The sequence below is a fragment of the Poecilia reticulata genome, linkage group LG13 (genome assembly GCF_000633615.1).
Source record: "Poecilia reticulata strain Guanapo linkage group LG13, Guppy_female_1.0+MT, whole genome shotgun sequence".
Lineage (NCBI taxonomy): Eukaryota > Metazoa > Chordata > Actinopteri > Cyprinodontiformes > Poeciliidae > Poecilia > Poecilia reticulata.
Window position 1 is genome coordinate 32,036,303 of NC_024343.1, and position 26,677 is coordinate 32,062,979.

Genomic DNA, 26,677 nt, shown 5'->3' on the forward strand with positions numbered 1-26,677 from the left:
CTCGCCGTCAGCAGGTTGTCCTATCAGATGGAATATTTGCAAAAGTGGAGACAGGAAGTTAGCATGACAGCATATTAGAGCCTCTGTAGATAGAGGAAATAAAGGAGGAGTATATTTCTGCCAGAAAACTCAGAAAATAATTTCAGAAAAAAATCTGAAATTTCAGAAAGTTTGAAAAATCTAAAATTTGCGAGAAAAAGAATAAAATGTATTATTTTTCTCGCAAGAATAAGAATATTCTTATTCTTGTAATCCTCAATTCTCTGAAAAATTCTGAGAAATACTTTATTTAAAAAAATAAGGAAATTTCTGAGCGGGTTTCCGAGTTTTAAAAGAAAAAGCAAGTTCCCTAGGTTTTTCTCGAGCATTTTTGAGATTAATCTAAAACTTTCTGAATTTTTCTCACAAAATTTCGACTTTTAAAAAATTCAGAAGTTTTTTCTACAATCTTCTTAAATCTCAAACTTTCAGAGTTTTCTGGTAGAAATTTACTCTTTTTTTCTATGTACAGTGGCCCTAAAAGGCTCTAGTAATGTATTGACCGTTTGTTTTGGTTGTATTTACCCAGAATGCTTTGCGCCGTAGTTCACTTCCTGCTTTCTGAGCGGTCTCCTGTCTGCTTGGCGTTCACCGATGTATTCAAACCAAACCAGAGTTCATTTAAACGGAACCTAGACGAAGGTTTGTAAGCGGACCGGAGTTCGATTAGCGTTCACACCTCAACAACCGAACCGGACTTTTTTAGAGAAACGGACTGGAGTTCAGGTGGTTTCCTACTTTCTCCCCTGGGAGCTGCTAGGTCTGCAACATGATCTCAAGTAAAATCTTCACAAAAAATGTAAATTAACAACATGTTAAAACATTTTTAAATAAATTTCACTTGAGATTACAGTGAATATGGAACAAATTTAAAATTCTTTCTGTCTAAAAGTGCCTAATCTAACTCTCCTGACTTTCTTTAAAGAGATTACTGGGTGTGAAACTGAAATGGTTCTTCTTCACTGATTGCAGAACAATAAAGATTTTGCTGTGAATAAACCTGGCGGACGGTTCTTGTGAGGGGAGAGGAAAGGTGTCGGCTCCGTTACCTCATTCATTTGGACAGATGGACCTGCTGTGTTTGTGCATGTGAGTGTGTCAGCCAAACGGATCCCTGTTGTGATAGGTCGGGTCACCGCAGCGTGGAGGAATGTGCATCTGTAGCACATCATGGCCGTTTGCACATGGCTTGTTTCTGGTTTGAATATGAAATATCCCATCATTCGGTTCGGCTTATCTCAGGTCCAAACGGTCCCATCAGACCGGCCCCCCTGCTTTATCTGGCACCTTTTATATCTGCAGAACTTTCCCTTTTGCTTATATTTTCTGTGATTGCAGCAATTTTCTGTTTGCAGACATTTTTGTTGTATTTGTGCATTTTGGAGTTTGAATCATTCACGTGTCTCACCATTTGCTGCATGTTTGCACCTGTTGGCCTTCATCTAATCTTTATTTTAGTCAAATCTTTCTTTGGTAGGATTGCATTAATTGTATTTTTCATGTTAAGTTCTCCTTTGATCTTTCTTACATAATCTTCTTGGCTTTCTAATTCCTCCCTCACAGTTTCCACATCCTCTGAACTAATAATTGGATTTTGGGCTTAATTTCTTTTTGATTATTGATTTCTTCATTCTGCATCTAGACCACACAAGCCTTTCAGACAGTAGAAACTTACTTACTTAAGTCTTGCTGAGCTCAAGGCCAGTTAACTCTGGTTAGTCATTATTCTGGAAGTTTATTTTTGCAGTATGCACTGATTACCCAACGCTCAGATCAATAGGAAAGTCCCAGAAATTCAGTGAATATCTAAAAAAAAAAAGCTGTAGATTTACACAAGTTGGAAAAGTCTTAACAGTAGCTGTGTTTCCTTTACAAATGTGGCCAATCTTTATCGATATTCTGCTAACATAAAAGAAAACACAATTTTGCAATTGCGGTGTTTCCATTAAATAAGAAATTAAATAAAAATCACACATGAATGAGTCATTAAACATCATGACAGCGACAGACGTAAGCAGTTACACCAGATATATTAATAATTCAGCCATCAGAAGAGATGTTGGCGTCTCATTCAGGCACTGGAGCGACAAACCCCGGCTACTTGGGAGCGGCTACATATCTGGCGTTTTGGGGAAACTGAAGTCGGCCATTTTGCAGAAAAGCAACGAATTCAACACGTTGGAATGGCACACAGCTTTCTGTCAGAGCTGTCAGAGCTCTGGTGGAGCCAGAGAAAAACAAAAACAAACCATCATCTTCTGATCACTTCCTGTTGTCTTCTTCATCGTTTCTGCAGTAGTAACATCCCGCTGTTGATCATGTGACTCGTGCAATCCAAAAGAGTTCCCATTGCAGTTCTGCAAAGTTTTTTTTATCGAAAGACGTGTTCTTTTCTAAATTGCTGTGTTTCCATGAGGCAATATTTTCATAATTTCAATTTGCACAATTTTATGGCATCGCAGCAAAGAGACTCTCAGATCAGTTCAGCCCTGATGATCCTGGTTTTAGTGGGCGGTTGTTAGTGCAGCGCCCCCACAGGCGAGAAGGGGAACAGGTTTTCCAAAGAGTTTGCTTGGTTTAACTCTGAGCAGTGAGAAAGAACCACAGCAGCTGAAAATGTAGCAAATGTTGCCATTTTTGTCCCCAATCATCTCCTGGACTATGAGGCAGGAAAACAACCCAAGACTGTAAAAATATTTACAATGGTAATGATATTTTTCAGCTCTAAAGTCTTGTCTGACAGTACAGACATGATTGATCATGTCTCTGATCAGTTTGACATTTTTATTTCTTGTGTGTGAATCCTAGTTATTCCTAACTGGGCTATAAATAGAGAAACAGCTGAGTATCCATAGAGCCAGACGCCATGCAAGGCAGAAGTGAAGGTCAGTGATGTTGGAAAGTTTTCAGATTTCTCAGAGGAAACTTATTGACTTCCCCCTTCATCAGTGAAGTCGTCATCCGTAGCATCTGCCCGGTGACACATGGTGCAGTCGCTGATATTGGTGACTTAAACCCCAGAGTGCTGCTTGTTTACATCAACAGGCGAAACCACCATCACTTTCCTCGCTGCGTGATCAGGGACACTCGGGGGTTCTTGTGTCGTCCCTGGGGAGGCCGTTGTTTAGCTCTGACAACAATGAGCTCATCAGGTCCGCCCACCCAGGCCCTGTATCCAGGCTGAAAGGGGATCCACATGGCTCCACCAGGGCACCGTTTCAAACCAGAGCTGCAGGTTAATTAAGCCGTGATTAATCCGACATGCATGTACTCTCGCTGACCTGCCTCACTGGGCGACATAAGCCTCCAAATTAATAAGTCAGGAGCAAGAAGGATTAAAGCTTTAGTTGCTTTGTCAACTGAGACACCAAGTTTGATCCAAAAAGTCTTTTTACAATTGACTGGGCTTTGTTGATGCTTTAGCAAAGAGAAAATGAATGTAAAGGAATCTTAAAATATAAAAATGTCTTGAATGTCAAATCACTGTATTTTGTCTGGGTAATTTTGTTAACTTAAATCCTAAAATGCCAGAAGACATTTGGAACAGAAGATCCTTAATAAAGACTCATCAAAGTTACAAAAGGAAACATTTTAGAGTTGAGTTAGATTGTTTTGTAGCCGCATGATGTGGCATTTTATTGGAACGCTGCAATTCCTCTGCTGCAAAAAACATTTCTATTAGTCTACATGGCATCCATCCATCCATCCATCCATCCACATCCATCCATCCATCCATCCATCCATCCATCCATCCATCCATCCATCCATCCATCTACATCCATCCATCCATCTACATCCATCCATCCATCCATCCATCCATCCATCCACATCCATCCATCCATCCATCCATCCATCCATCCATCCATCCATCCATCCATCCATCCATCTAGATGTCAAAGGGCGAGAGGCGGGGTCACCCTGGCAGGTCACCAGTCCATCGCAGGGCAACACAGAGACAGACAAGACCAACAACCAGACACACACACACACACACACACACACACACACACACACACACACACACACACACACACACACACACACTCAAATTTAACCGATTAACCTGACAGTCATGTTTTTTGGGACTGTGGGAGAAAGCCGGAGAACCCGGAGAGAACCCACCATGCACAGGGAGAACATGCAGAAAGAAAGACCCCGGGCCGGGAATCGAACCCAGGACCTTCTACCAACAGCGCCACTGTGCAACCTGCTTACATGGCTAGTAACGGTCAAAGTTAGCATTGGAGGTTGGGGTTATTAGCATAAGCTAATGTCAACAGGTCCACTGGTTTCCCATTTTTAACTGGGTCCGTTTTAAGCTAGTAGGAAACAGAAGCATTAAAAATGCCTATTTGTTCAAATAGGCATCAGACTAAACATTACATCACTTTTCATGTATTCCCTGTCACTGAGACTCCATGTTTCCTATAACTGTGTGTCATGAGGTTTAATCTCACCTTAACAAGTCATTATTACGTTACATTGTTGAGGGATAATCCTCTTTTTTTAAAGGAGGATTATGTAAAGCCATATATGAGCAGTTTGTGTCTCATCTGCAGCAGACTGTGGTTGGCAGATAAATGTGCTTCACTCTTCCTCTTTCCAAAATGAGCAAAATATCTACTTAAGTTTCACTGATATAAATCTTTTTATTGTGTTAGAAGATTGATTAATTCACAGATTGTCTGCCTTTCAACTTGGTGACAGTTTTAACAGACATATTTTTTAATAAAAGTTACATTAAACGACTTCAGAATCGGGTAGTAACTAGTTACAACTAGTACAACTAGTTACAATCACTCAATTACATTTATTTGAGTAACTTTTTTGGGGGGGAAAATTACTTTCCGTTGTATTTTTACTACACTGCAGTTTTTACTTTTACTTGAATAATTTTATTATGAAGGATTTTTGCTCTTACTTGAGTAAAATTTCTGGATTTTCTACCCACTGAATGAAAAACAAACATGTTTTAACCAAAAATTCACCAGCCTCAGACACACACCTGCAGTTTCTGTTATAGTTTCTGAAGTTTTTCATTGAAAGAAACTGATTTAGAAAAGTTTTTTTTTCCTGATTTTGTTATTTTTTTGTTACTTAAACTAACAAATTATTATCATTTTTGTTCTTAAAATACCAAAAATTCCACTTAACTTTATATTCTGGCCCATCTGATGATGTAAATTTAAAATATTAAATGACTGATAATTTGATCAGCTACTCAGTACTTGACTAGACTTTTTAACAAATACTTTTGTACTCGTGTAAAAATATGTTGAAGTAGTGCTACTTTTACTTAAGTACAATTTGTGGGTACTTTAATCGACTTTAAAGAAAAGTCTTGCATAACAATTTTGACGCACGCATGTAGCTTAAATTAGAAACCTTGTGTGGTTGTGTTGGATTCATTTGCATTTGGAGGAAACCCGGCTTCTGTCAGTGACAATAGTCTTATCAGAGTAATCTATGCTGCTGTCTGACACGTCCCCTCACCTGTCTCCACCTGTCTCCACCTGCACGCAGGCAGCAGGTCTCCTCAGTGTCCTTCTCGTGATATGATGGTGCAGAAACAGCAGCTCTGGTTTCAAGATCTTATCAGGCGATTAGCAAATCCTGCGTGGTCATTACTCAGTGCTCTGCCTAACAACAAGCTAGCTGTTTGTTTTGACTGTCCCTGCTGGAACTGGGCCACATGATAGTCTGGCCTGGTTGTTTACATGAGACGCCGTTGTTGCTGAGAGGTAAATAAATGGCATTTTGAAGCTGTGAAAGTTAAAATACTGCAGATGTTTTTTGAAAAATCTAGTTTTTGTACTGAATCCCATTTAGTCGAGTAATCAGCTTTATCCACCTTGTGGTTTTCTCTGTCCAGGCTGATTAGACTAACAACAGGTGCATCATCCCTCCAGGTGGAGACTAATGAAAAAGGCTTAGTCATTGTGACAGAAGTAAATACTATTGTCTTTTGTGATATGAGCTATTTCTGTGCTACAAATGCATCTATCTATCTGTGTGCTAACATCCGTACCTGCTATCGATCTGATAGCGAACTAGCAGCACAACTTCACAACAGCTACATACTAGAAAGAAATTGTTGGACGTTGTTACGTTTTCTGCTTACATTTTTTTCTGTTATGTTGAAAAATATGTTCTCAGAATAATTATATGTCTGTTTTTTTCTCTTCTCTATAGAATTTGTTTTTAACTGACTGGCTACAACATTACAATTCACCTGTGTTCATTAGCATAAAGGAAAAGGGCACCTGAGCATCTCTGCAGACCCCACACCTCCTGGACACAAACTGTTTAGTTTTTTACCTTCAGGGTGGTGCTAAAATGTGCCACTTTTACAAATAACAGAAACCATCTCTTTGTGCCTGACTGTCTCTATGATAAACACTTAACAGTCAGAGTGCTCAGGAAAATACTGTACATAGAAACGGTGTACATACATATTTACAAGAAAGAAAAGACTGCGTATATTTATAGTTTATTTGAAGTCATATTCCCTGTTTGTGTGCTAAAACTTGTCAAATAAAGATGACTAAATCTGATTAAGTAAAATTGCAGCTCTGCAATGGTGTTGCATGTTTTTCTCACTTTTACAGAGTTGATGTTTTGTGCACTGTGATTGTTAGTATTAAACATTAAGAGCGAGCTATTCTGCTTCTCTGGAGTTTTTGCTTAATTTTTTTTTACCATTTTTCCATCTTTTGCTGAATTTTTAAAAACTAAAATAATTGTAGGTTTTCTGTGTATCAGACATTTTTTTTTGGTGTATATACCTTTAAGAATTTGGGCGGCACCTTTTAACCAGACTACCGTTGCTTCGTCAGGTGAAGTTTAGTAGCTAGCCTCTTCCGCCCTCTAGTTGTTAAAATATATCATTACATGTAGCTTAATTTTTAAAAAAATGTCTTCATAATTTTTATATTTGTTTCCAACCGTTCAAATTAATTTGAAACAGTCCGTTTTTTTCTGTCGTTGCGGTAATAAGTGTCCGTGTTTGTATCACCGGGCGGCTAACGAATAGCACTGCCTCTTTAAATCTGCCGAGCGGGTCATTATTTGGCAGGAAGTTAGCAGAAGCTAGCTCATAACCAATAATGAAGACACTGAGGAGCATTTAGCTGCCTTTTAACGCTCCTTAAAGAAGGTAAATATGAATACCGCGTGATTTTTAAAGACATAAACGCGTGTCAACTGCCATTTGTCGTTGTTGCTGATGTTTGCGTTTGGTTTAAATGGAGGTTTGGCGGTTTGAAACTGCTCAGACATGGCTCATGTTGGCAGAATTACATGTAGACAAACAAATACATTACTGCTACTGATTATTAAGAATAAAACACGGGTTTATTGAGGCTGTGCACCTGTTAGAGTCTGTGTGTGACCCTACAGGCTCGGTTATTTTGAATGTGAGCGCAGCTCTAAGACGCTTAGAGAAGCTTTGGAAACGCATGAAGGATTTATTCATGTGGGTTGCTGTGTGTATACCTGGATGAAAACGCATATATCTAATATTTAAGTGGCTAAAATGAATGATTACAAAACAACCAATTCAGACATTTTTCCAAATTTGCTTCTTTCAGTATAAAACGTATCCATTAACTACATTCGTTAAATGTGCATCTAACCTAGTTGGATCAAACATAGGGGTGTCCAAAGTGGAGCCCCGGGGGCCATTTGTGTCCCTAAGAATGAGTTTGTTTGGTCCCTGACTGCAGTTGAAAAATAGTGCAGATTTGGCCCTCCGGCATATTGGACCGATGTACATGAGATGACAGCCAAGATGATAGGTTATATCTTATAATGTTAACTAAATGAAATAAGGTTTTAAAATTAAATTTTTTACATTACAGAACCAAGTTTTTCACTTGTATTTGAAGGCAAAGTCCAAGGCAGCTATGGTAAGTATAGAGAAGAAAAAACAATTAACTTTGAATACATCCCTACAAACTGTATTTTAGGATAAGTTTTTGTCTCATAATTCACTTATTTTCGCTCCTCTTCCTCCTCCTCTTCGTCTCAGTCTTCAGCAGTGGACCTGAAGACGAAGGAGGAGAAAGATGCAGAGTTGGACAAACGAATTGAAGCTCTGAGGAAGAAGAACGAAGCTCTGGTGAAGAGGTACCAGGTAGGGAGAAACTATTTAATGTGAACATACCACATATTGTCATGGTTTATACAGACTCTTACAAAGTTAGAATCTTAACTTTAGGCCATTAAAGTACTTTAATTACACCTAGTTAAGTCTCAAATGTCTATATGTATCCATTGTCTTACACCCTTGTCCCTCAGTGGGGTCGGGAGGGTTGCTGGTGCCTCTCCAGCTAACGTGCCGGGCGAGAGGCGGGGTCACCTGGACAGGTCGCCAGTCTGTCACAGAGCAACACAGAGACACACAGGACACACAACTATGCACACACACACTCACACCTAGGGGCAATTTAGAAAGGCCAATTATTCTGACAGTCATGTTTTTGGACTGTGGGAGGAAACCGGAGTACCTGGAGAAAACCCACCATGCACAGGGAGAACATGGAGACTCCATGCAGAAAGACCGGGGCTGGGAATCAAACCCAGAACCTTCTTGCTGCAAGGCAACAGCTCTACCAACTGTGCCACTGTGCAGCCTCAAATGTCTATATATATTTTTTTTTTATATACATTCCTGTTTTTCCAGCTACAGATTCCTTCTTGGCTACAAACGATCAGCTGTTCATAAAAGGAATGTTGTTATTGAATTTTAGGAAATAAAATGTGTTAACGTTTTATTAAATTTTTTTATTTTCATCTATCAATATATGTCTTATATTTTAAAAAAAATCTGCAGAATGAGCCATTTTTTTATCTGATAAATTGATTGATCATCGGAATAATCAATTACTAAAGTAATATTTAGCTATAGCTCTAATTTAAAACTGTTTTTTTTCTGCTAATGTGGGTTTATTGTAAGTTTTATTAATTAAACTGATTATTTTTTTGTTAAATTCTACATTACCATCTCATACAAAGTATGTAGTTAACAAGCTTTGTCTTGAAAATGGATTTTATTATTATTTAACTTTATGTGCTATTAAAAAAAACTGTGAATTTAGGTTACCTAAGTTTATGAAACAAGATTTAATTCCAGCAGTAAAAAAACATTTAAGCTTCAGTTAAAACTATCGGTTGACATGTTTTTTGTAGTTCATGAAGGTTTACATTTAAAAAAACGAATACATTTTGTTTAACGGTTTTTCTGCGGGGTTGTAATGTTGATGTTGGTCCCAACAGGAAATTGAGGAAGACAAGAAGAAGGCGGAGCAGGAAGGCATCGCCGTGACGACGCCCCGGAAACCCCGGACACACGAGCCGGAAGCGGACAGGAGGAAGACGGAGAAGGAGAACCTGACGGTCACAGTGGATCTGTCCAAACCGGCAGGGGTCAGGCGCAGCTGGTTCACATTATTCACCACAAATTATTAGATTTTTTAACAGCAATAATTCAGTGATTTTATAATAATAAATCAACGATTCAATAGTTTTATTTTAAGAACAATTCCATGATTTACGATTACAAAAAACGGTGCATCACGTACAAAAGCAAAATCTGAAAATGTTCCTGCAGTGTTAGTGCTGCAGCTCGTTTCCCAACACTGCCACCTGGTGGCCACTGCCTGGAATAAACTCATGGTGATTTTTACATATCCGCATTGGATGCTCAATACTGACTGAATATGTTTTATAAAGAGAAATACAAGCTGATGTCTGGAATATTTAGTTATTTTAGTTTCACGAGCAAATTTGAAAAGGTTCAGTGGGTCGGAGTGGAAGACCTCAGAGGATGTAATGATGTTGAGTCATGTGGATAAAACAGATTAAAAGACCACAGGCTCACCCAAACTGATTTATTCTGGGAAATTCACTTCTGCTCCAGCTGAGCTATTCTCCTCCTTCCTGTTTATGGACGTTATGAAATTATTCTCTACTGAAATGAGTCTGAAATCCACTGTGGTTGGAGAAAACGGGCCACCTGGTCTGGACAATTGGAGCATAATGAGGCTTGTGTTTCCTAAACATCAGCAAATGAGTTTGAATTTTTACTTCCTCCGTGTGGCGTTAGTTCAGACAGATTTGATTTGTGTCTATTGGACCTGGTAGACCAGGGGTCTGCGACCTTTACAATCCAAAAATAAATGTTTGAACTCATCTGTTCCTGTGTTTTGTGTGTTTGCAGCAGGACAAGAGAGTTGTGAACGACTGGAAGCCCAGCACACCTCGCGGCCGGAAGAAGTCAGAGGAGAGCGACAGTCCTAAAGGTCAGAGCGATGGCCGCAGCCCCCCCAGGAGGACGGGGTCGGGCAGAGTGGGCCGAGGCGGTCAGAGAGGAGGAGGGGGAGGAGGGCGCCAAGAGAGGATGGACTGGGAGACCAGAACTCCCAGGGAGGGAGAGTCTGCTGAGCCAGGCGGCCAGGGGCGGAGAGGAGGAAGACGAGGAGGAAGAGGCGGGAGAGGAGGAGGAGGAGGAGGAGGAGGAGGAGGAGGCAGAGAGGGAGGAGCAGGGAGTGGAGGCGGAGACGAAGGTACACCAGGAGGAATGGACAGAAAGTCAAAGGTGAGAAAAGGGCAAAGTTTATTTATATGGATGCAAAGATATGAAAACATGAGACGACATTAATATTGAGGTTGTGACTTTGATGTAAACTAATGATTAACTTATGCCTAATTGTCAGTTTATGGTTTATTGATTTTAAATTGGTTCCAGTTGGTTAACTGATCTCCGCTTAGACCAGGCTGTTTCCCAACCTGAAGGTCCGGTAGACTCGGTTCTACTGGGACCAAACTCCACCATCTGCTCCACCTCCAGCTGCTGTGGCTCTGAGTCAAACCAGCCTGTTCCCCTCCTGGCCTGTGGGGGCGCTGCACCCAGAACCACTGAAGGAAACGACACAAAAACCTCTGAAGGCACTGAGAGCAACTTCCTCCATCACCAGATGGAAACAAAAACTGCGTGGCATCAGATTTTAGCTGTTGAAGGATTTTATATATGTATTTTTTAAGGTTTTCAAATAAAGAAACACGTTAAACTTTTATGGAAAAAACGAGTAATTTTCAAACTGATAACAAAACAAATAGATAAAATATATTTTATCCAAATCCAATGCAATTATCCCATAAAAACCTTTGTTTTTAATTACAGCTGTTTAAAAACGTTAGCTGACCCATAGTGGAAGTTTTATTATAAACTGGAACCAGTTTAGGTGGAAAACAGCATAAATCTGGTTATTTTAACCCAGATACACAGAAAAATCCCAGAATCTAAATATTTATAAATATATTTTACTTCCTGTTTGAATGATGATGTTTTGCATTTGTAAAATGTCTGATGTTTGTTTGTTTTTTTGGACAGGAATGGGAGGAGAAAAGGCGGCAGAACATTGAGAAGATGAACGAGGAAATGGAGAGGATAGCAGAGTACGAACGAGGGCAGAGGGTATCCGAGCCGCCCGGCGTAATCTCAGATTTTATTCTGTTGAGTCACAGATTACTTACAGGGTTTGGTTTCCAATTCCTCCGTTCAGGTGGATGGAGACAAGCCCATCCGTAATTTTCTGGACGACCCGAGGCGTTCGGGTCCGGCTCCGGACATTGACCGGAAAGAAGGCAGCAGGAGACATGTCCGGAACTGGGGAGGGCTGGACTTTGACAACGTGAAGACGGGACACGAACTGGAGCGAGAGTGGACCGTGAGTCGTTCAGGCCATCCTAAACCGGGATTAAGCGAGAAACGTTTCATTTTTTTAACGCCGCCCTGCTTTCCGCCGGTTCTGTTGCAGAGTCGGCGGCCGGGTCCGAAAGGCGGTTCTGTGGACATGACGATGTCGATGACCGGCCGCGAGAGAGCCGAGTACCTCCGCTGGAAGAAGGAGCGCGAGCAGATCGATGAGGAGAGACTGGCTCGCCACCGAAACGCCACGGGCCAGTGGAGGCGGGAGTGGGACGCGCAGAAGACCGACAGCATGTGAGAACGGCGCCACGTGTGACAAACTGCAGGCCCGGGGGCCGAATTCGGCCCGCCGTCGCTTTCCATGTGGCCCTCAGGGCTCTGCATAAATAGAACCTTTAACATAACAGTCGTGTGTTTCCAGATTATTTTGTCAATCAAATCAAAACAGTTTTTATTTGTTTACACTGTTTTGCAATTTCACACAAAATCAACAAATCCTCTCACTTTTTCGCACTAATTCATTGTTGCCACAAGTCTGGAAGTAATCCATCTCAGTAGGCAAACAATCACAGAGCATGGTGGACCCAAACCAACAAGAAGAAAATACGTTGATGCTCTTGACCAATGTGTGAGATTACATGAGCAAAATGGCTGCTGTCGGGATCGGTCCGAACGAGACCGAGAAGGAAAACATGTCAGACAAGATGCTTTCGCCATCCTACCACGACATGGAGGAGCTTCACCTGAAATCCATGGAAACATACAATCAGTGTTTCTTTATTGTTCATTTATAAGTGGGTTTGTAAATCAGGCCCTTTAAGGACATCATGATCAGAATACGCCCCAAAATAAAAATGAATTTTAGTTTTTATTTATTCCTAGAATTGCTTTCGGCTTGTGGCCATAATCTTTTGCTGTCTGTTACTGATGTATAAATTAACATACTATTAATAAATAAACAAACTTTAGCCTAAAGCTAAAGCCTGGTGACCCGCCAGGCTTATAAAACACTGGTGGTGACTGATGTCACATGAGCAAATTATAAAGCTATAAAACAGCAGAGAATTGTTTGAAAGTAAATAAGATTTGCTGGTTTGATGTCAACGGGCTAAAAGTAGCGAGGAGGACGGCGTTCAGTAGAGAACAAAGTGTTTTTCTGCTGAAGGAGATTTCTAAATGTTCTGCTAATCCAGCCTCATTTAGAAAGGTCGTGTAGGTCATAAAGAGCGCGGTGGTCTTGCAGTGTCGCGTTGCCCTCGCTGTGTAGCCGTGCAGTTCCCTCATTAAGGGACAGTCTGGTTTATTCTTCCTAACCCAAAGTAAATCATAAAGTAAATGAAGCTGAAACGTCTGTTTTTCCCCCTGTGGCTTTGTTTTCAGGTTCAAGGAGGATCCGTTTGTGGCTGCAGAGGGCGTAACGGCAGAGGAGGGTGGCAGGAGAGGCGAGTCGACCCAAACAGGCTGCTGCCTTTGACCCTCCATCACATACACACTTCCTAGCAGCTTCACACATCAGACAGCATCATCTCCTTCCTCCAGCTAATTAAGCTGCTTATGTAAACGCTTGCTGTATTTCCCCACGGCCCAAATGAGCCTCAGCGTTGAGCTTCAGTCGTTCTGTTATCGGAGGAGCTTTTATAAAAGACGCCGGCTTCTTTCCTCTCTGCTTGATGATGAGTGGCGTCCATCACTAGCGTCGCCTGTCAAACCGATGCTTTCACATTCATTAACGTCGCCATAAAAGAGGGTAAAACCATCAGAAAATCAGATTTGGTTCACATTAGCCCGCTGTATTCAGTTTATGATAGATTGTTTAAAAAGGGGAAATATATTAATATCACCATTTACCAGCACTATAACATTAGCTCTGCTAACGCTAAAGCGCTACACCAATACCGTATTCACTATCATGGTAGCAGAAGCTAATGCTAAAGAGCTACACCAAGGCTAATGCTAAATTTGTACGTTATCATGGTATTTATCAGAAGCTAATGCTATCGTGCTAATTTCCACCATGTTTACACCCACTGGTGTCAACAGCACAACTTAACAGGACCATTTGTTCCACACCGTTCAGTACGGTTTGCGTTTCAGGAAGTGATTCTTTGGAACAGATTCATTACTTCAGTTTTATAGTTGTTGTTTTGCTAGCTCTGTTGCTGATGTTGCCTAGCTAACCACAATACGGCTTCAGTCAGCAACCAGCAGGACGTCAGTAGGTTTTTAGCTGTTTACTGATGCATTCTGGGTACAGAATAAATGGCATTTGCTGCTCCACATCCCAACGATGTGAGGACAGGAAATGGAACAGCACCTTAAACGGTCTTCACCTACTTGTAAATAAGAGCATGAATATGAACATTTAACTACTTTCATGTTTTTTAAAGTTAGCCAAAGCACTAAATGATAAATGAGCTCCTCTGTTATATCTACCTGTAATATTTACAACATTTCCAACAGACGACAGCAAGCGGCCTCCTAGAGGACCAACATTTGGCGACTTCCTGTCCCAGGGCAGGAGCCAGGGGCCCCGCGGGGACCGGAGCAGAGGACGGGGCCGAGGACAGAGACAGAGCTACAGGCGAGTCCAGAAACCTTCCAGACCAACCGCAACATGTCAACGCAAACACAAACCTCCAGTGTTGAGCATGGTGGTGGCGGGGTGATGCAGGGGGTATCAGAACCAGAGCAAACCGACCAGAACCTCCATCTGAAGGTTCTGATCTTACGCCGCCCTCAGGGACAAGGAGCAGAAAACATTGATAAAAGATGCTAAATCTGGTGAACGCAGCCTTAGTTCCAGGGTATTTTGTATGGGGGAAAAAATTAAGAATTTTATTTAACAAAATCTAAATTGTTTGCATTTAGCAATGCTAAAACATTAGTTATGCTAACACTGAAGCATTACACCTACACAGCATTTAGCAGAAGCTAATGCTGCGGCACTTACGGTGATTAACTGTTTCCTTTCCGGTCTCATTGACAGCATGCACGACAATCGCTGGGAAGGAGAGAAAGAAGAAGAAGAAGAGAAAGAAAAGGAGGACAAGACGAAGAAAGAGGTAAAAACTACAGCAAAGAAAACAAAGAAAGAAGAAGAAGAAGAGAAACCCAAAGCTGAAACTAAAGAGCCGAAGGTGAGCGGGTTCAGCTGGAGCTAATCGTACACATGAAGCTAAACTTTATCCCTAATTTCTCTGTCTTCTTTTTTTTTTTTTAGGTGGAAGAGAAAAACGAAGACGAGGCAGGAGACGATGATGATGAGTGGGAGGACGCCAGCGAAGAAGAGGAAGCTGGAGACAAAAGCGACTCGGAGAAAAAAGACAAAAGCAAAGCCGTCTCTCCTCCGTCGGCCAAACAACGTTTGCAGGAGAAAACGGCAGGAAGCCCGAAGGAGCAGCGGGCGCCAAGGCCGAAGGTCCACATCCCTCCTCCTGCTGCTGCGGCGGCGGCCCAGGAGTCATCAGAAGGGGGGAAGCCCCTCAGCCCGTTCTTCAGCCTGGACGGCCACCACCCGGTGTCGGACTGGGGCGAGGAGATGGAGATGCAGTCGCCGCGGAGCAGCATGGGGGCGGAGAGCCCGCTGAAGCCCTCCAGCACCGAGTCCAGCCCGCCGCAGAGAAAGGAGAGCCAAGATGGCGGCGCCGGCGAACCGGGCGGAGCGCCCGCGGATGAACCTGCTCCTGCAGCGGACACCCAGGAGAACGTCACGGAGTCGGAACCGGAACAGACCGCCTCAGAACCTCCATCTGAAGGTTCGGACCCCGCCCCACCCTCTGCTGCTCCTGAGGTCGATGAGGTCGCCGTGACGACCAACCAGAATCCACTTCCTGCTCCATCAGAAGGTAAAACATCAACTCGACATGAAGAACATCAAAGCTGCAGTAAGTTACTAAGATTTTAAAACCATCGTTATGTTGGGACAGTAAAATACGAGTTTTATTTAATTTCCCTTTCGAGTAAAAAGTATTTTTGAATTTGAGACAATCAGTGAAAAAAACTGAGTTCCTCTGCCTAGAAACAACCAATCAGAGGCAAGAGGAGGGTCTTAATGCTGTCATAAACCTCATGTATGTGCTGCTCACAAGCTCCCTCTTGTTCTCTTTTCTAATATCAGAACCTGTCATGAATGCTAATGCCAGTTAGCCATTAGCACATTTAGCAGGGTACACGAGGTTGATTGACAGCCTTAAACCCCGCCTCCTGGCTCTGATTGGTGAATCAGGGAAGAGGTTGATTGGATCGATCTTCATAATATTACAAACTGTTTCCTCCTATCATTATGACTTTATTCTTGTAGTATTACGACTTCTGATGTTATTTTCATTATTTTGATTTTTTTCTCTTGTAATATTACGACTATCGTCGTATCAGTGCGACTTAATTCTCTTAAAATTACGACTTTATTCCTGTAATTAAGCACTAATTTCCCGTCCTGACCACGTTTTAGATAAGATTGTGTGATTTATGCAGCTGTTTTCCACTTTCCGTGTCTCTCTGTCAGAGGGTCAGTCGGACCCTCCCCGTCCCGCCGAGCCCGTTAACGGCGAACAGATTTCCTCCGACGCGCCGGTAGAGAACGAAGACAACATGGCGGCCGCTGGGAGCGACGACGCCCCGGCAGCCGAAGCCGAACTTTCCTCGGATCAGACGTCATCAGGTTGGGAAGCTTTTCTCTGACTTCATTAGAGTCCAAAACGGCAAATTATGTTACAGAAAGAAAGACTTAGAAACTAAGAGACGTACAGTTGAAACTTGAGAAATGAGGGATAAAACAAACAGACAGCAAGTTCACAGAAGATACGGAGAGTAAAAACTGTCGACAATAACCACAGTGACATGGAGTCAATAAAAACAGGAATCAGCCCAATAATCAGATGAAACTCAATTCAAAAATATCCTAAAGGGAATTAAATAAACTCCTCTCATCTTTTCCTGCATTAAAAAGGGATTAAATCACAAGTGTCTAAACGTGAGGCGCAGGGGCCATTTGCGGCCCTTGCTGCATTTTTGTGCGGCCCCTGGACGTAGATTAGAAATTATTTAAATGACAACAAACGGAAGCTTTTTGTTTCTTTGTACGACATTTTCAATAACAAATTGTACAAATAAGTGTTTTTTTTTTTGTTTTTTTTTTATGTCAGTAAAAATGACAACAAATCTCGTTTTTACTTTTTACTCAAAAATGGTAAAACATCCAATAATTAAATACATTTTGTAGTTTTCAAGCTCGGCTCTCATTTTTTATTGCTGGGGGAAAAAAACTAAAATTGATAGGAAACAAGTTTTAGACATTTTTCAGACCTTTTTTAAAGTAAAATGCAATTATTATTTTACATTTTTAATTTAAAAGTACAAATACATTTTGGCCCCTGAGTGATTTCAACATGCTGGTTTTTACTCTGTAAAAAGTCTGGACACCCCTGAACCCCTGAATAAATGTATTTATTTACATTCAGTCATGTTTAAATTACTTGCATCACTCTTAGATACATATTTTATAAATTTTATTGCTTATGATTATATTTGTATTATTAATATTTAAGAGCTTGTCAACTAATAAGCCGTTTCCCCTCGGGATCAATAAAACATATCCTATTTTATTAGGATGCTCACCTTTAAACCTTTGAATCAATTCAGGATAAAACCAACTCTTAACCCTGCATGTTTTGAATCAAATCTACTGGGTGCTTCCTGTATTTTTCGTTTAAATGTTTATTGTTCTTTATTGGTAATTTCCCCGTTATTGTCTCGTTTTTGTGTGTGAGCTACTCGAGTCCCGATGCTTTCCATAAATCGTTAGCGTGTCCATTTGCAGAGCGGCTGCAGTGGGGAGGGGAATCAATAATCTGCTCACATTTCCTCAGCAGCTCTCCGTCGTCTCAGCGCTGCGGTTTGAAAGTGGAGCTAAGTGAATAAACCACAGGCTGCAGTCATTATCCCTCTATTTACAGCCGTTTAGCTCCTGTCCTCTGTGTCGTCGCTTAAGCTAATGGAAAAGTTCGGTTTTACATATTTGCAGCATAAAAAAGAAAAACTAAAAGGACATGAATCAGAAACCAAACGAGCCTTTCGTACTGGTTTTTATGAGTAATAAGGAAAAATTCAGGTAAAATGACTAGAAAATAAAGTTAAAATTTTATTTTCTTTACATTTACTTGCGTTTAAAAATGAGTAGAATTATAAACATAACATCCTTTATAAGCTCCACCCTGAGAGCAAATGCTAAAGATGCTAAAATAAGAATCAAAAACATTTTTGTTACATGTGCATCAATATGAAAATCTGAGCCGATTCCATATCTGATATTAACAAGATGGATTTAATATCGGTTGTTGGTATCGGCCCAGTTTTATCAGGCCAATACCAAAACGTTAGAAAATGAATAATGTTCGATTCCGATGTTGGTGCCGATACATCGGGAGTCTAACGCTAGTGTGGCTTTTAGCCAAAAACAAAGGAGAACTCCTAAACTTTGATTTGTTTACGTTTTTCTGGAGAAGGAAGTTGCGCTTATTGTTTTTCTTCTGAGCTTTTTGTCGTTTTCTTCAGTGATTGTTGGTGCAGCGCCCCCACAGGATGGGGAGGGGGACAGGTTCCTCAAAGGGTTCGGTTGGTTTGACTCGGTTTAGAGAGAAATGGAACCACAGCAACTGAAAATGGAGCAAATGTTGCAACTTTGTTCCCAAATAAAAGCGAGTCGACCGGAATATCGGGTGTGAAAGCAGCCGGAATGTGAAGCGGACGTTTCCCTCGTTGTTTTAGGTCAGCTTTCATTTTCTGTGAATTTACTCAACTACAAGAATAATTTTTTGACCATTTACGTGTTCAGGAAAAATATAATTTATTTACTTTCAGTTGAAATACAGAATAGATGGTTATATTTTACGGACAGATTCACTTTACATGAAACGGCTTTAGATTCAGAGTCGTCGTCTTTAGCTGCTGTTTCTGTTTCCTCTGTCGGGTCTAAAATAGCTCCTGTCAGCTCAGACGGCAGCTTGTCCAAAAAAGGAGTCGATTTGCTGTGAAGGAATCTCCAGACCAAAACCGTCATCTAGACTAGATCAGGGTCAGTCCCGCTCTCCGACCCTGAAGTACCGGCTGGTCCCATACCGCGACACCACAGTGCAAAGCTTTATATGTAAGGACATAGAAATGATTAAAGGTGACCCATTATGCTTCTTTTAACAGGTTAAGGTAGGTTTACGGTCTATACAAAACATGTTTGTTGTATATTTTTTTGCATAAAATCATTCTTAGATGATCAGAGTTTAGTCTGTTTATTGAGATTGAGCAGTTTTAGGGCCTCTGTCACTTTAAATCCAATTAAGCTGCTGCTGGCCACGCCCCCAACTCAACGTTTTTATTCACATATGAAAGTAGCTGCAAACAGATGCACCACCACACAACTTTACATCTTTGAAAAGCAAAAGTGGAGCCCCCTTCACAACAAACAAGAATGCAGCAAGTAGTTTCTACAATGTATTTTCCAGCAGCCATTGTACACTGCAAAAACACAAAATCTTACAAAGCATTTTAATCTACTTTACAATGCAAATGTCTTGGTACACTTTAAATAAGACAAAACTCACAAGAAACTTTTCCGAAAGAAACAGAATTTAAGTCTACAATTCCTTAATACTGATATAAAAACGTTAAATTATAAAAAATTTATTAAGCTGCCAAATTATTTCACTTTTTAAATAGGAAAAATGTCTTGCTATAAGTGAAATAAACTTTTTCATCAATATTAAGTAATTATTGACTCTAAACCGGCTCCTGTTTGATGAAGTTGCTTGTAAGTTGGTTTTGTTTTATTTCAAGTGTCCTAATATATTTACACCAGTAACTAGACCAAATATTCTTGGTAAGTTTATTTGTTTTTGCAGTGTACAGCGGTAAAACAAGCTCACCAAACATACTGGAGCTTGGGTTGGGTTGCTAGGGAACAGGCGGAGTTTCCCTGTGGTTGCTAGGTAACGGCACAGTGCCTGCTCATTTGTGAGGTTTTTGAAGTGGCTCTTTTTCCAGACACCAAAGAACATGAACTTATTGCCAAATAACAGCTGAGTGTTTTTTTAGAAGCAGTAGAAACCTGAAGGAAACCACAGAAATGTCCAAAATGTGAATTTTGCATAATAGGTCCCTTTTAAAGATATTCCATCCATCCATCCATCCATCCATCCATCCATCCATCCATCCATCCATCCATCTTCTTACACCGTTGTCCCTCAGTGGGGTCAGGAGGGTTGCTGGTTCCTCTCCAGCTMACGTTCCGGGTGAGGGGCGGGGTCACCCTGGACAGGTCGCCAGTCTGTCGCAGGGCAACACAGAGACACACAACCATGCACACACACACTCACACCTAGGGACAATTTGGAGAGGCCAGTTAACCTGACAGTCATGTTTTTGGACTGTGGGTGGAAACCGGAGTACCTGGAGAAAACCCACCATGCACAGGGAGAACATGGAGACTCCATGCAGAAAGACCGGGGCCGGGAATCGAGCCCAGAACCTTCTTGCTGCAAGGCAACAGCTCTACCAACTGCACCACTGTGCAGCCCTATTCTAGATAATTGAATTAATATTTATTTTTGATTATTTCAAATATATTTTAGGTATTTAAACAATATGTCAAATTTAAATTTATCAATAAATTACCATGAAATGTGAAAGTTACACATTTAAATTAGTTTAGTTTTATTTTCAACTTGATTTATTTTTTTTAAACAACTAAAACTAAATTACTGGATCTTCAGGTCTGAATCATTTTGTAAGGTTTAAATAACTAAAACACTTGTTGATTTCAGGAGCCATTTTGATTTTCTTCCATCAGCTCACTCGATCTTTACCGACTGGCAAAAACACCGTAACGTGGTTGAGACGGCCATCGTTCTATTTTCTTTGGAATAAGGAGGGAGGCTGATTGCATTTACGCTTCTGGTAACTGGTGTGTGATTTCCAGCAGAAGTCAGACGAGCTCATGTGTGTGTTATGTTGTGTGTGTTGCGATCGGGTGGGGATCAGGAAACCAGGGAAATCAGAGGCACAATTAAAGCTTTTAAACGGCTCCTTTGGAGGAAATGAGCTGCGGCCTGCAGGAGCGACGATGGTGCCGATACCAGGGAGGCGTTTCAAGCCTGATCGAATTAAATCTCGTCATGTTTCCGAGGCTCCTTGCTCAACAATCTGGCGGCGACAGGCGAATGTACACACACACACACACACACACACACACACACACACACACACACACACAAAAACTTTCAGGAATAAAAATAAAAAGCACAAGCTACAATATAGCTCCAAATCCAATTTCAGCAGTGGAGACACTGGTTGCTATGGTGATTCCCGCCTAAAGTAGAGCTAAACGTTCATCGGAAAGAAAAGCGAACTAAAAAGTCTTAAAGATGTAGATCCTTCTGACCATTAATCGATTATTTTGATAAATAAACTTGGCACATTGTGCAGAATTTTCCTTAAACTCTTGAGTGTTTTTTATACAATATTAGAAATACATTTAAAGATGAAAGTAAACCAATAATGCAATTAATTTTTAAGTAACACAACAAATATTGCTTATAAACATAATTCCTTTAGTGAAAACTTGGTCATTAACAGCAACAGCTCAGTTTTCTCTGCTGATCTGTTGATTCATTTGATAGCAGAAGCTGCTTAATACATTTTTTATACAGAATTTGAACCAAGAGAAGCAAAAACTGCCTCTTGATGAGTTCTGGGTAGAACATTATTTTTATCTTAATTACAAAATGTATGTATTTTTTGTACAGGAATTACTGCCCTGAATTTGTTGTTCTTTCAGCAAATTGCCAATCCAATTAATCACCAATGAATTGGCATTTATTAATAGCATTAATCATGATTAATCCAATTGTAATGATTAATCACAATCACTCTGATTAATATGATAATTAACCTGATTAATCGTTTCTGCTCTGGAGTCTCGCGGCTCGAGTCCGTTTGAGTTTTTCTCCCCATCTAATCCTTCTCTTCATGTTTCTACCTACAGGTTGAGACGGACAGGAGAGGGAGCGAAACATCGGCGGCACCGAGGTTTACATCTAAATATGACTTTAATCATCATCATGAGGAAGAGGAGTGACGGAGCTTTACACGCATGGACCAACCGGTCGCTCTCAGCTGGTTTTAAGACTTTGGATCATCCTGATCCACCGAAGCGTCGCTGGTCACATCTCCATCCGTTTCTTCAGTTTTCATCAAAAACTAAGGATTTCTTCCTCCAGTGAGAGAGAAACCAGACGTCAACCTAAAGTCTGGCTGTGGCTTGTTGAAACGAGCCCAGATCTATTAAAATAATCTGTTTTTTTTCACATTTATTACATGGAATAATGGTTTTAAAACTACAATTTTTAATTGCTCTCATCTTTTTCCCACTTCAAATTTCTTTGAGGAACTGAAATCTGTAAAAAGGAGCATTTTTAGCATCTTTTACCACCTTTTCTGTTCACGTGATAATCTAGTCGGGGGCAAACCTCATTTTCATCAAAGTGAGTTAATTTCAGATTTTTAGATTAGAAATGACCAGATTATGTTGCATAATTCACAATTTTGCAGAAAAGTCGGGCTTGGTGACGTCATGAAGTCACCTGCAGCTGCTAGCGATGCTAAGCTAGTTGATTCAAAGCTTCGCTCTCAGGTTAAAGCGTGATTGTTGGTTTTAAATCTACAGTAAAGGGAATCTGACTCATTAATCCCGTGTTGTAAATAAAATCAAAGTAGATTCAGTGATTGGAAGGATTTGAACGTAAACGATGCAGTAAACTGATAGAAACACTTCATGGAGACAACATGGCGTCCGAGTCTGAAATGCTGATTATTGTGTTGCTTGGATTTAAATCATAAAGTCTGTTTTTATTACATCATATAACAAACAAGTTTGTTTTTTTTAAATTAAATGTTGCATCATATCAAATCATGTTTTTAATAATTTTGAACAATCACGTTTTGCTTTAAACCAGCTCCTCTTTTCTCTTCATCCATGAATTGTGTCTGAGTTTGTTGCCACAGTGATGCAAAGAACAACACTGCCTAAAAGTTTGTTTTTATACTTTAAGTTACCTTAAAAGGATGTATTGTTCGGATGCAGTATGTGTGTTTTGTCTCTCCCCTCATACCTCAGCAGACCAAGAGGGTTTTTAGTTGGTTTGTTTGAGTTTTTCCTCGTCTGTAAATGGTGTTTTATCTGAGCAGCTGTGTGGCGTTTGAGGACAAAACGACAAACTGATTGCTTTAAAGTTTTTGTGTCCGGGATCTGATGAATAAAAATCATGAATTTGGGTTCAAAGACGTCGCAGTTTCTCGTTTTTTTTTAATGTTCTTCAGGTGTTTCTGCTAAATCCAGCATGTAAAGTTGATTCCTTTAGTTTTATGATAAAACTTGTTATTCTTCTACGATAACGACAAACTACGATTCTCCCGTTAGTGGAAGAAAACATCTTAACTCTCCATCATCCAAGCAGCGGCTAGAGTGAGATGAGTACCAAAGACGGCCACAACATTCTTTTTATGCCCTGAAATAATTTCATGTTTAATTTATATGATCAATCAACTTTACAATCGATCATTTGCATCTACTTTTCCGTAAAAAAGAAAATAAATTTTTAAAAAATATCTTATTTGGACATTTTGGTAGCCGATTAATATTGGTTGTTAGAAAAATTTAATCACCAGATCAGATCAGCTTTTCATATGTTGATGTCAGAAACATATTTAAACTGCATATTGCAACAAATCATTGACTATTTGTATATTGCATTTCAGGTAATATAGTGTTTTTTCTTATTTAGAAAATTAATTAAACTACTTGCATTTATTTCATCCATTTCTAATATTGCACAAAGTAAACTTAAGCGGTTGCATGAAAAATCTCCAGACGTGCTTTTTAGGATGTTTAATTTATTTAAAATTAATTAAGTCGTCTTATTTGCATATTTGAATGTATTTCTAATGTATAGAAAAGCTGAAGTGGTTAAATTATTAATCTGATTAATCATCCAATTAATCATCAGAATAATCGATTTTGGTGTTGAATTTGCGGGAAAAGCTGCTTTTGTTATTAATGTTTTCAACTTGTGACTCTTTTTGTTTTCCGTCGAATGAAAAATTAGTTTGGAAACCGTTTTATAATCCTCCAGTTGCTTCTCTAATTAGGATAATTGCTGCTCCAAAATAGCAAATCTCTGATTTACTGAGTTAAATAAATCGATGCTTATACGTTAAAATCAAAGATTTTTTATTTGATTTTATTTTTTAATCATTTCTGCTTATTTATTTGATAAATCTCGGAGCTCTGGGGGATGATTTGTCTGTTTTATGATCGAAAAAGCCTAGCTGTAGTCTTCCTTACTGCAGAGTTTTCCCACCCGGACCAGAACCAGAACCAGAACCAGAACTTCTCTGGTTCCCAGGCGGCTCGTCTCTGCTGCTGCGGGACGTTTCTCTCAAACTGGGACCCAATCGCTGAATGTTGCGTCCTTTCAGCTCCTCCTCGACCCAAACGGCGTCAAGCCGAACAGAAACGCAAAGAGCGAGGCAGGAAATGATGCCGGCTGCTTTTCAAAATAAAACCTTAAACATTATCAAGAATTCTTATTTAAAACGAGAATTAAACTGTCAAACAATCTCTGGTTAAAGATACTTAAAGTACAACTTTTCAACTATAAAAGCCATTAAATGGCCCAACTTATTCACTAATGAAATATATATCACTTATTTAGTCAAATGTTCATGGAGATGTATGTATTTGTATTATTTATTAATTTTAAATTTAGTTCAATTATTTCTAGTGGCACAGCAAAAACCTAAGTTTTTTGCTGTTGAATTTTTCATTTTTTATCATATTTCTATGTTTTTTGTACATACTCATACTTTGTTTCAAATATGGTATTTTAGAAAGTTTAGATTGAAATGGACTTTTATGAGCTTTATGTTATTGTGTAATCTCTGTTCTAATGTTTTTTTATCTTCAAAAATCTTATAATTATATTCCCTTATCAAAAATATAAAAACATGATAGTAATGTTGTTGTTGACTTCCTGAAAGCCGAGTGTCAGAGCAGGAGCTTCTTAAAGAGACAGAGGCCCAATTTCAAGGCATTAAATTACAAAGTCTAATTTCTTTCAAGTCACAGCATTTTCATAGCAACTGGTTACATAGCTACATGATTGAAATGGTACTATATGCCTGAAATACATAATGCTGCCCCTTTTCATTTTATTTATTTATTTATTTCGAACAGACATTAAAAACAGTCTAAAAAGAACAAGAAAACAAAATAGAATGAGACAAACTTAAGAAATAAAATGTAAAACAAATTATTTTGCCCATGTGACATGCAATTTTATATTTTCTGTTCGAAAAGGAGCAGGTAGAAGATACATCTTATAATATCCTGCCCCTTTCATACTTGTCGATGTATTATCAATTGACTTTGAGAACATCAACAAGAGACAACTTGTTTCCATTTTTCCTTATGTTTAACTATGTACAATTATTTTAAGTACTATTTATATAATCATTTACATTATAAACTATTAAACATGTTATATAGCATATTTTGAAATGAGTTCTGCTTTTTAAAAACAGTAATAGTAAATAAAATTATTTGCAGCGTATACAAAAAAAAACAATATGTAACTAAATGAAAATTCTAGAAAACCACTTTTTGCATGTTAAAAAGTCCCCATAAGAATACAAAAATAGAAAGAACCAGTTTTGTTTTTCATGTTTCTTTATGCCACATTTTTCATTTTCTGTTTTCTTTGTAAATTGCACATTAAATCTCTGTAATCCTTATGGTTCTAAATTGGGCCATAATGTTTATTAAAAAGAAAAAAAAAACTTGAAGCTGAAAAAAACGATCTGAAATAGAAAACAACGCAAACTTTTTATAAACTACTGTTAAAAAGTAGCTCTGAACATTTTATTTTAAGTTTCAAAACGTTTTTATCAGCTTCATATTTTTTCTGTTTAAAAATATTTTTTCAGTATCAAAACTTTCTTTTTTTCAGTATAATTTTTTTTCCTTTGAACAAACTAATTCGTCCCAATTTAGCTCCATATAATCGTATTTGGTTTAAACGGCACGTTTCCGTTGCGCGCATTTATTTTGAAAGCGCGCACCGGAAGCTCTTTGTGCGGCTCCCCGCAGCTTCACAGCGGTCCCATGCAGCTCATGCCTGGAAAGCATCAGTGAGTTCAGTTTGCCCGGTGCGCACAGAGGACTCTGCGGGGTCACGGAGCTGCAGCGTCCCGCGGACCGAACCCGAACCTGCTCGCCCTGCGACCGGCACCAGAGCCTGAGGAAGACCCGTCCCGACCGCCGCGGACTCCAATGAACAGACCGCATCCATCTGAGGAGCAGATTCCAGCGCTGGTTCCGAGATGAAAGCGGTCGGCAGGCAGGTCGGGGTGCCCTCCGAGACGCCGAACGGAGACACGAAGCGGAGGCCGAGTTACCCCGGAGAGCTGCGGGCCAAGCACGCCAACATGTCGGCCAAGATCTGGGTGAAAGTGGCCATGGCCATCGCTTACTTCTTCAGCGTGTCCGTGGCCGCCTTCATCCTGGCCATCTACTACGCGTTCTTCTGGAAATCCAACTCTCCGTCCGGGAACAGCACCGAGGCGCCGAACCGCACCGAGTGCGTGCCGAGTTTCGGATGACTGCGCGGGACGCGGTAGACAGGTGAACGCACACACCTGACAGGCGGCTGCGGGGTGATGGAGAGGATTCTGCATGGATGGACGAGCTTTTCCGTTTTTATCCCCGAACCCTCTGGGTCTCACTCTGCCCGTCAAACAGACACAGAAATGTCGTTTTTGGACTTTTAGGAGACCGGATGCTGCGCTTTTGTCAACCTGTAAGCCAGGGCCGGATTCAGTTTG

At 40.1% G+C, this 26,677-nt stretch overlaps 1 protein-coding gene across 3 annotated transcripts; it reads left to right on the top strand.

Moving 5' to 3' along the window:
- The first annotated feature begins 701 nt into the window (after window positions 1-701).
- Window positions 702-23,081, top strand: ccdc9 (coiled-coil domain containing 9). 3 transcript variants are annotated; one of them, XM_017308350.1, is made up of 15 exons: window positions 702-799; window positions 1,012-1,128; window positions 7,899-7,946; window positions 8,069-8,173; window positions 9,316-9,465; window positions 10,259-10,636; window positions 11,432-11,515; window positions 11,604-11,768; window positions 11,859-12,043; window positions 13,130-13,191; window positions 14,210-14,330; window positions 14,736-14,886; window positions 14,970-15,594; window positions 16,254-16,409; window positions 21,783-23,081. In XM_017308350.1, the coding sequence occupies exons 3-15, from the start codon at window positions 7,944-7,946 to the stop codon at window positions 21,785-21,787; spliced, it is 2,190 nt and encodes a 729-aa protein (XP_017163839.1). In that variant the 5' UTR covers window positions 702-799; window positions 1,012-1,128; window positions 7,899-7,943; the 3' UTR covers window positions 21,788-23,081. The 3 variants fall into 3 exon arrangements, with proteins under 3 accessions (XP_017163839.1, XP_017163840.1, XP_008424875.1); XM_017308351.1 differs by lacking the exons at window positions 702-799; window positions 1,012-1,128 and adding an exon at window positions 6,873-7,195 and having other exon boundaries at window positions 10,262-10,636; XM_008426653.2 differs by lacking the exons at window positions 702-799; window positions 1,012-1,128 and adding an exon at window positions 6,874-7,195.
- The last annotated feature ends 3,596 nt before the right edge of the window (window positions 23,082-26,677 follow it).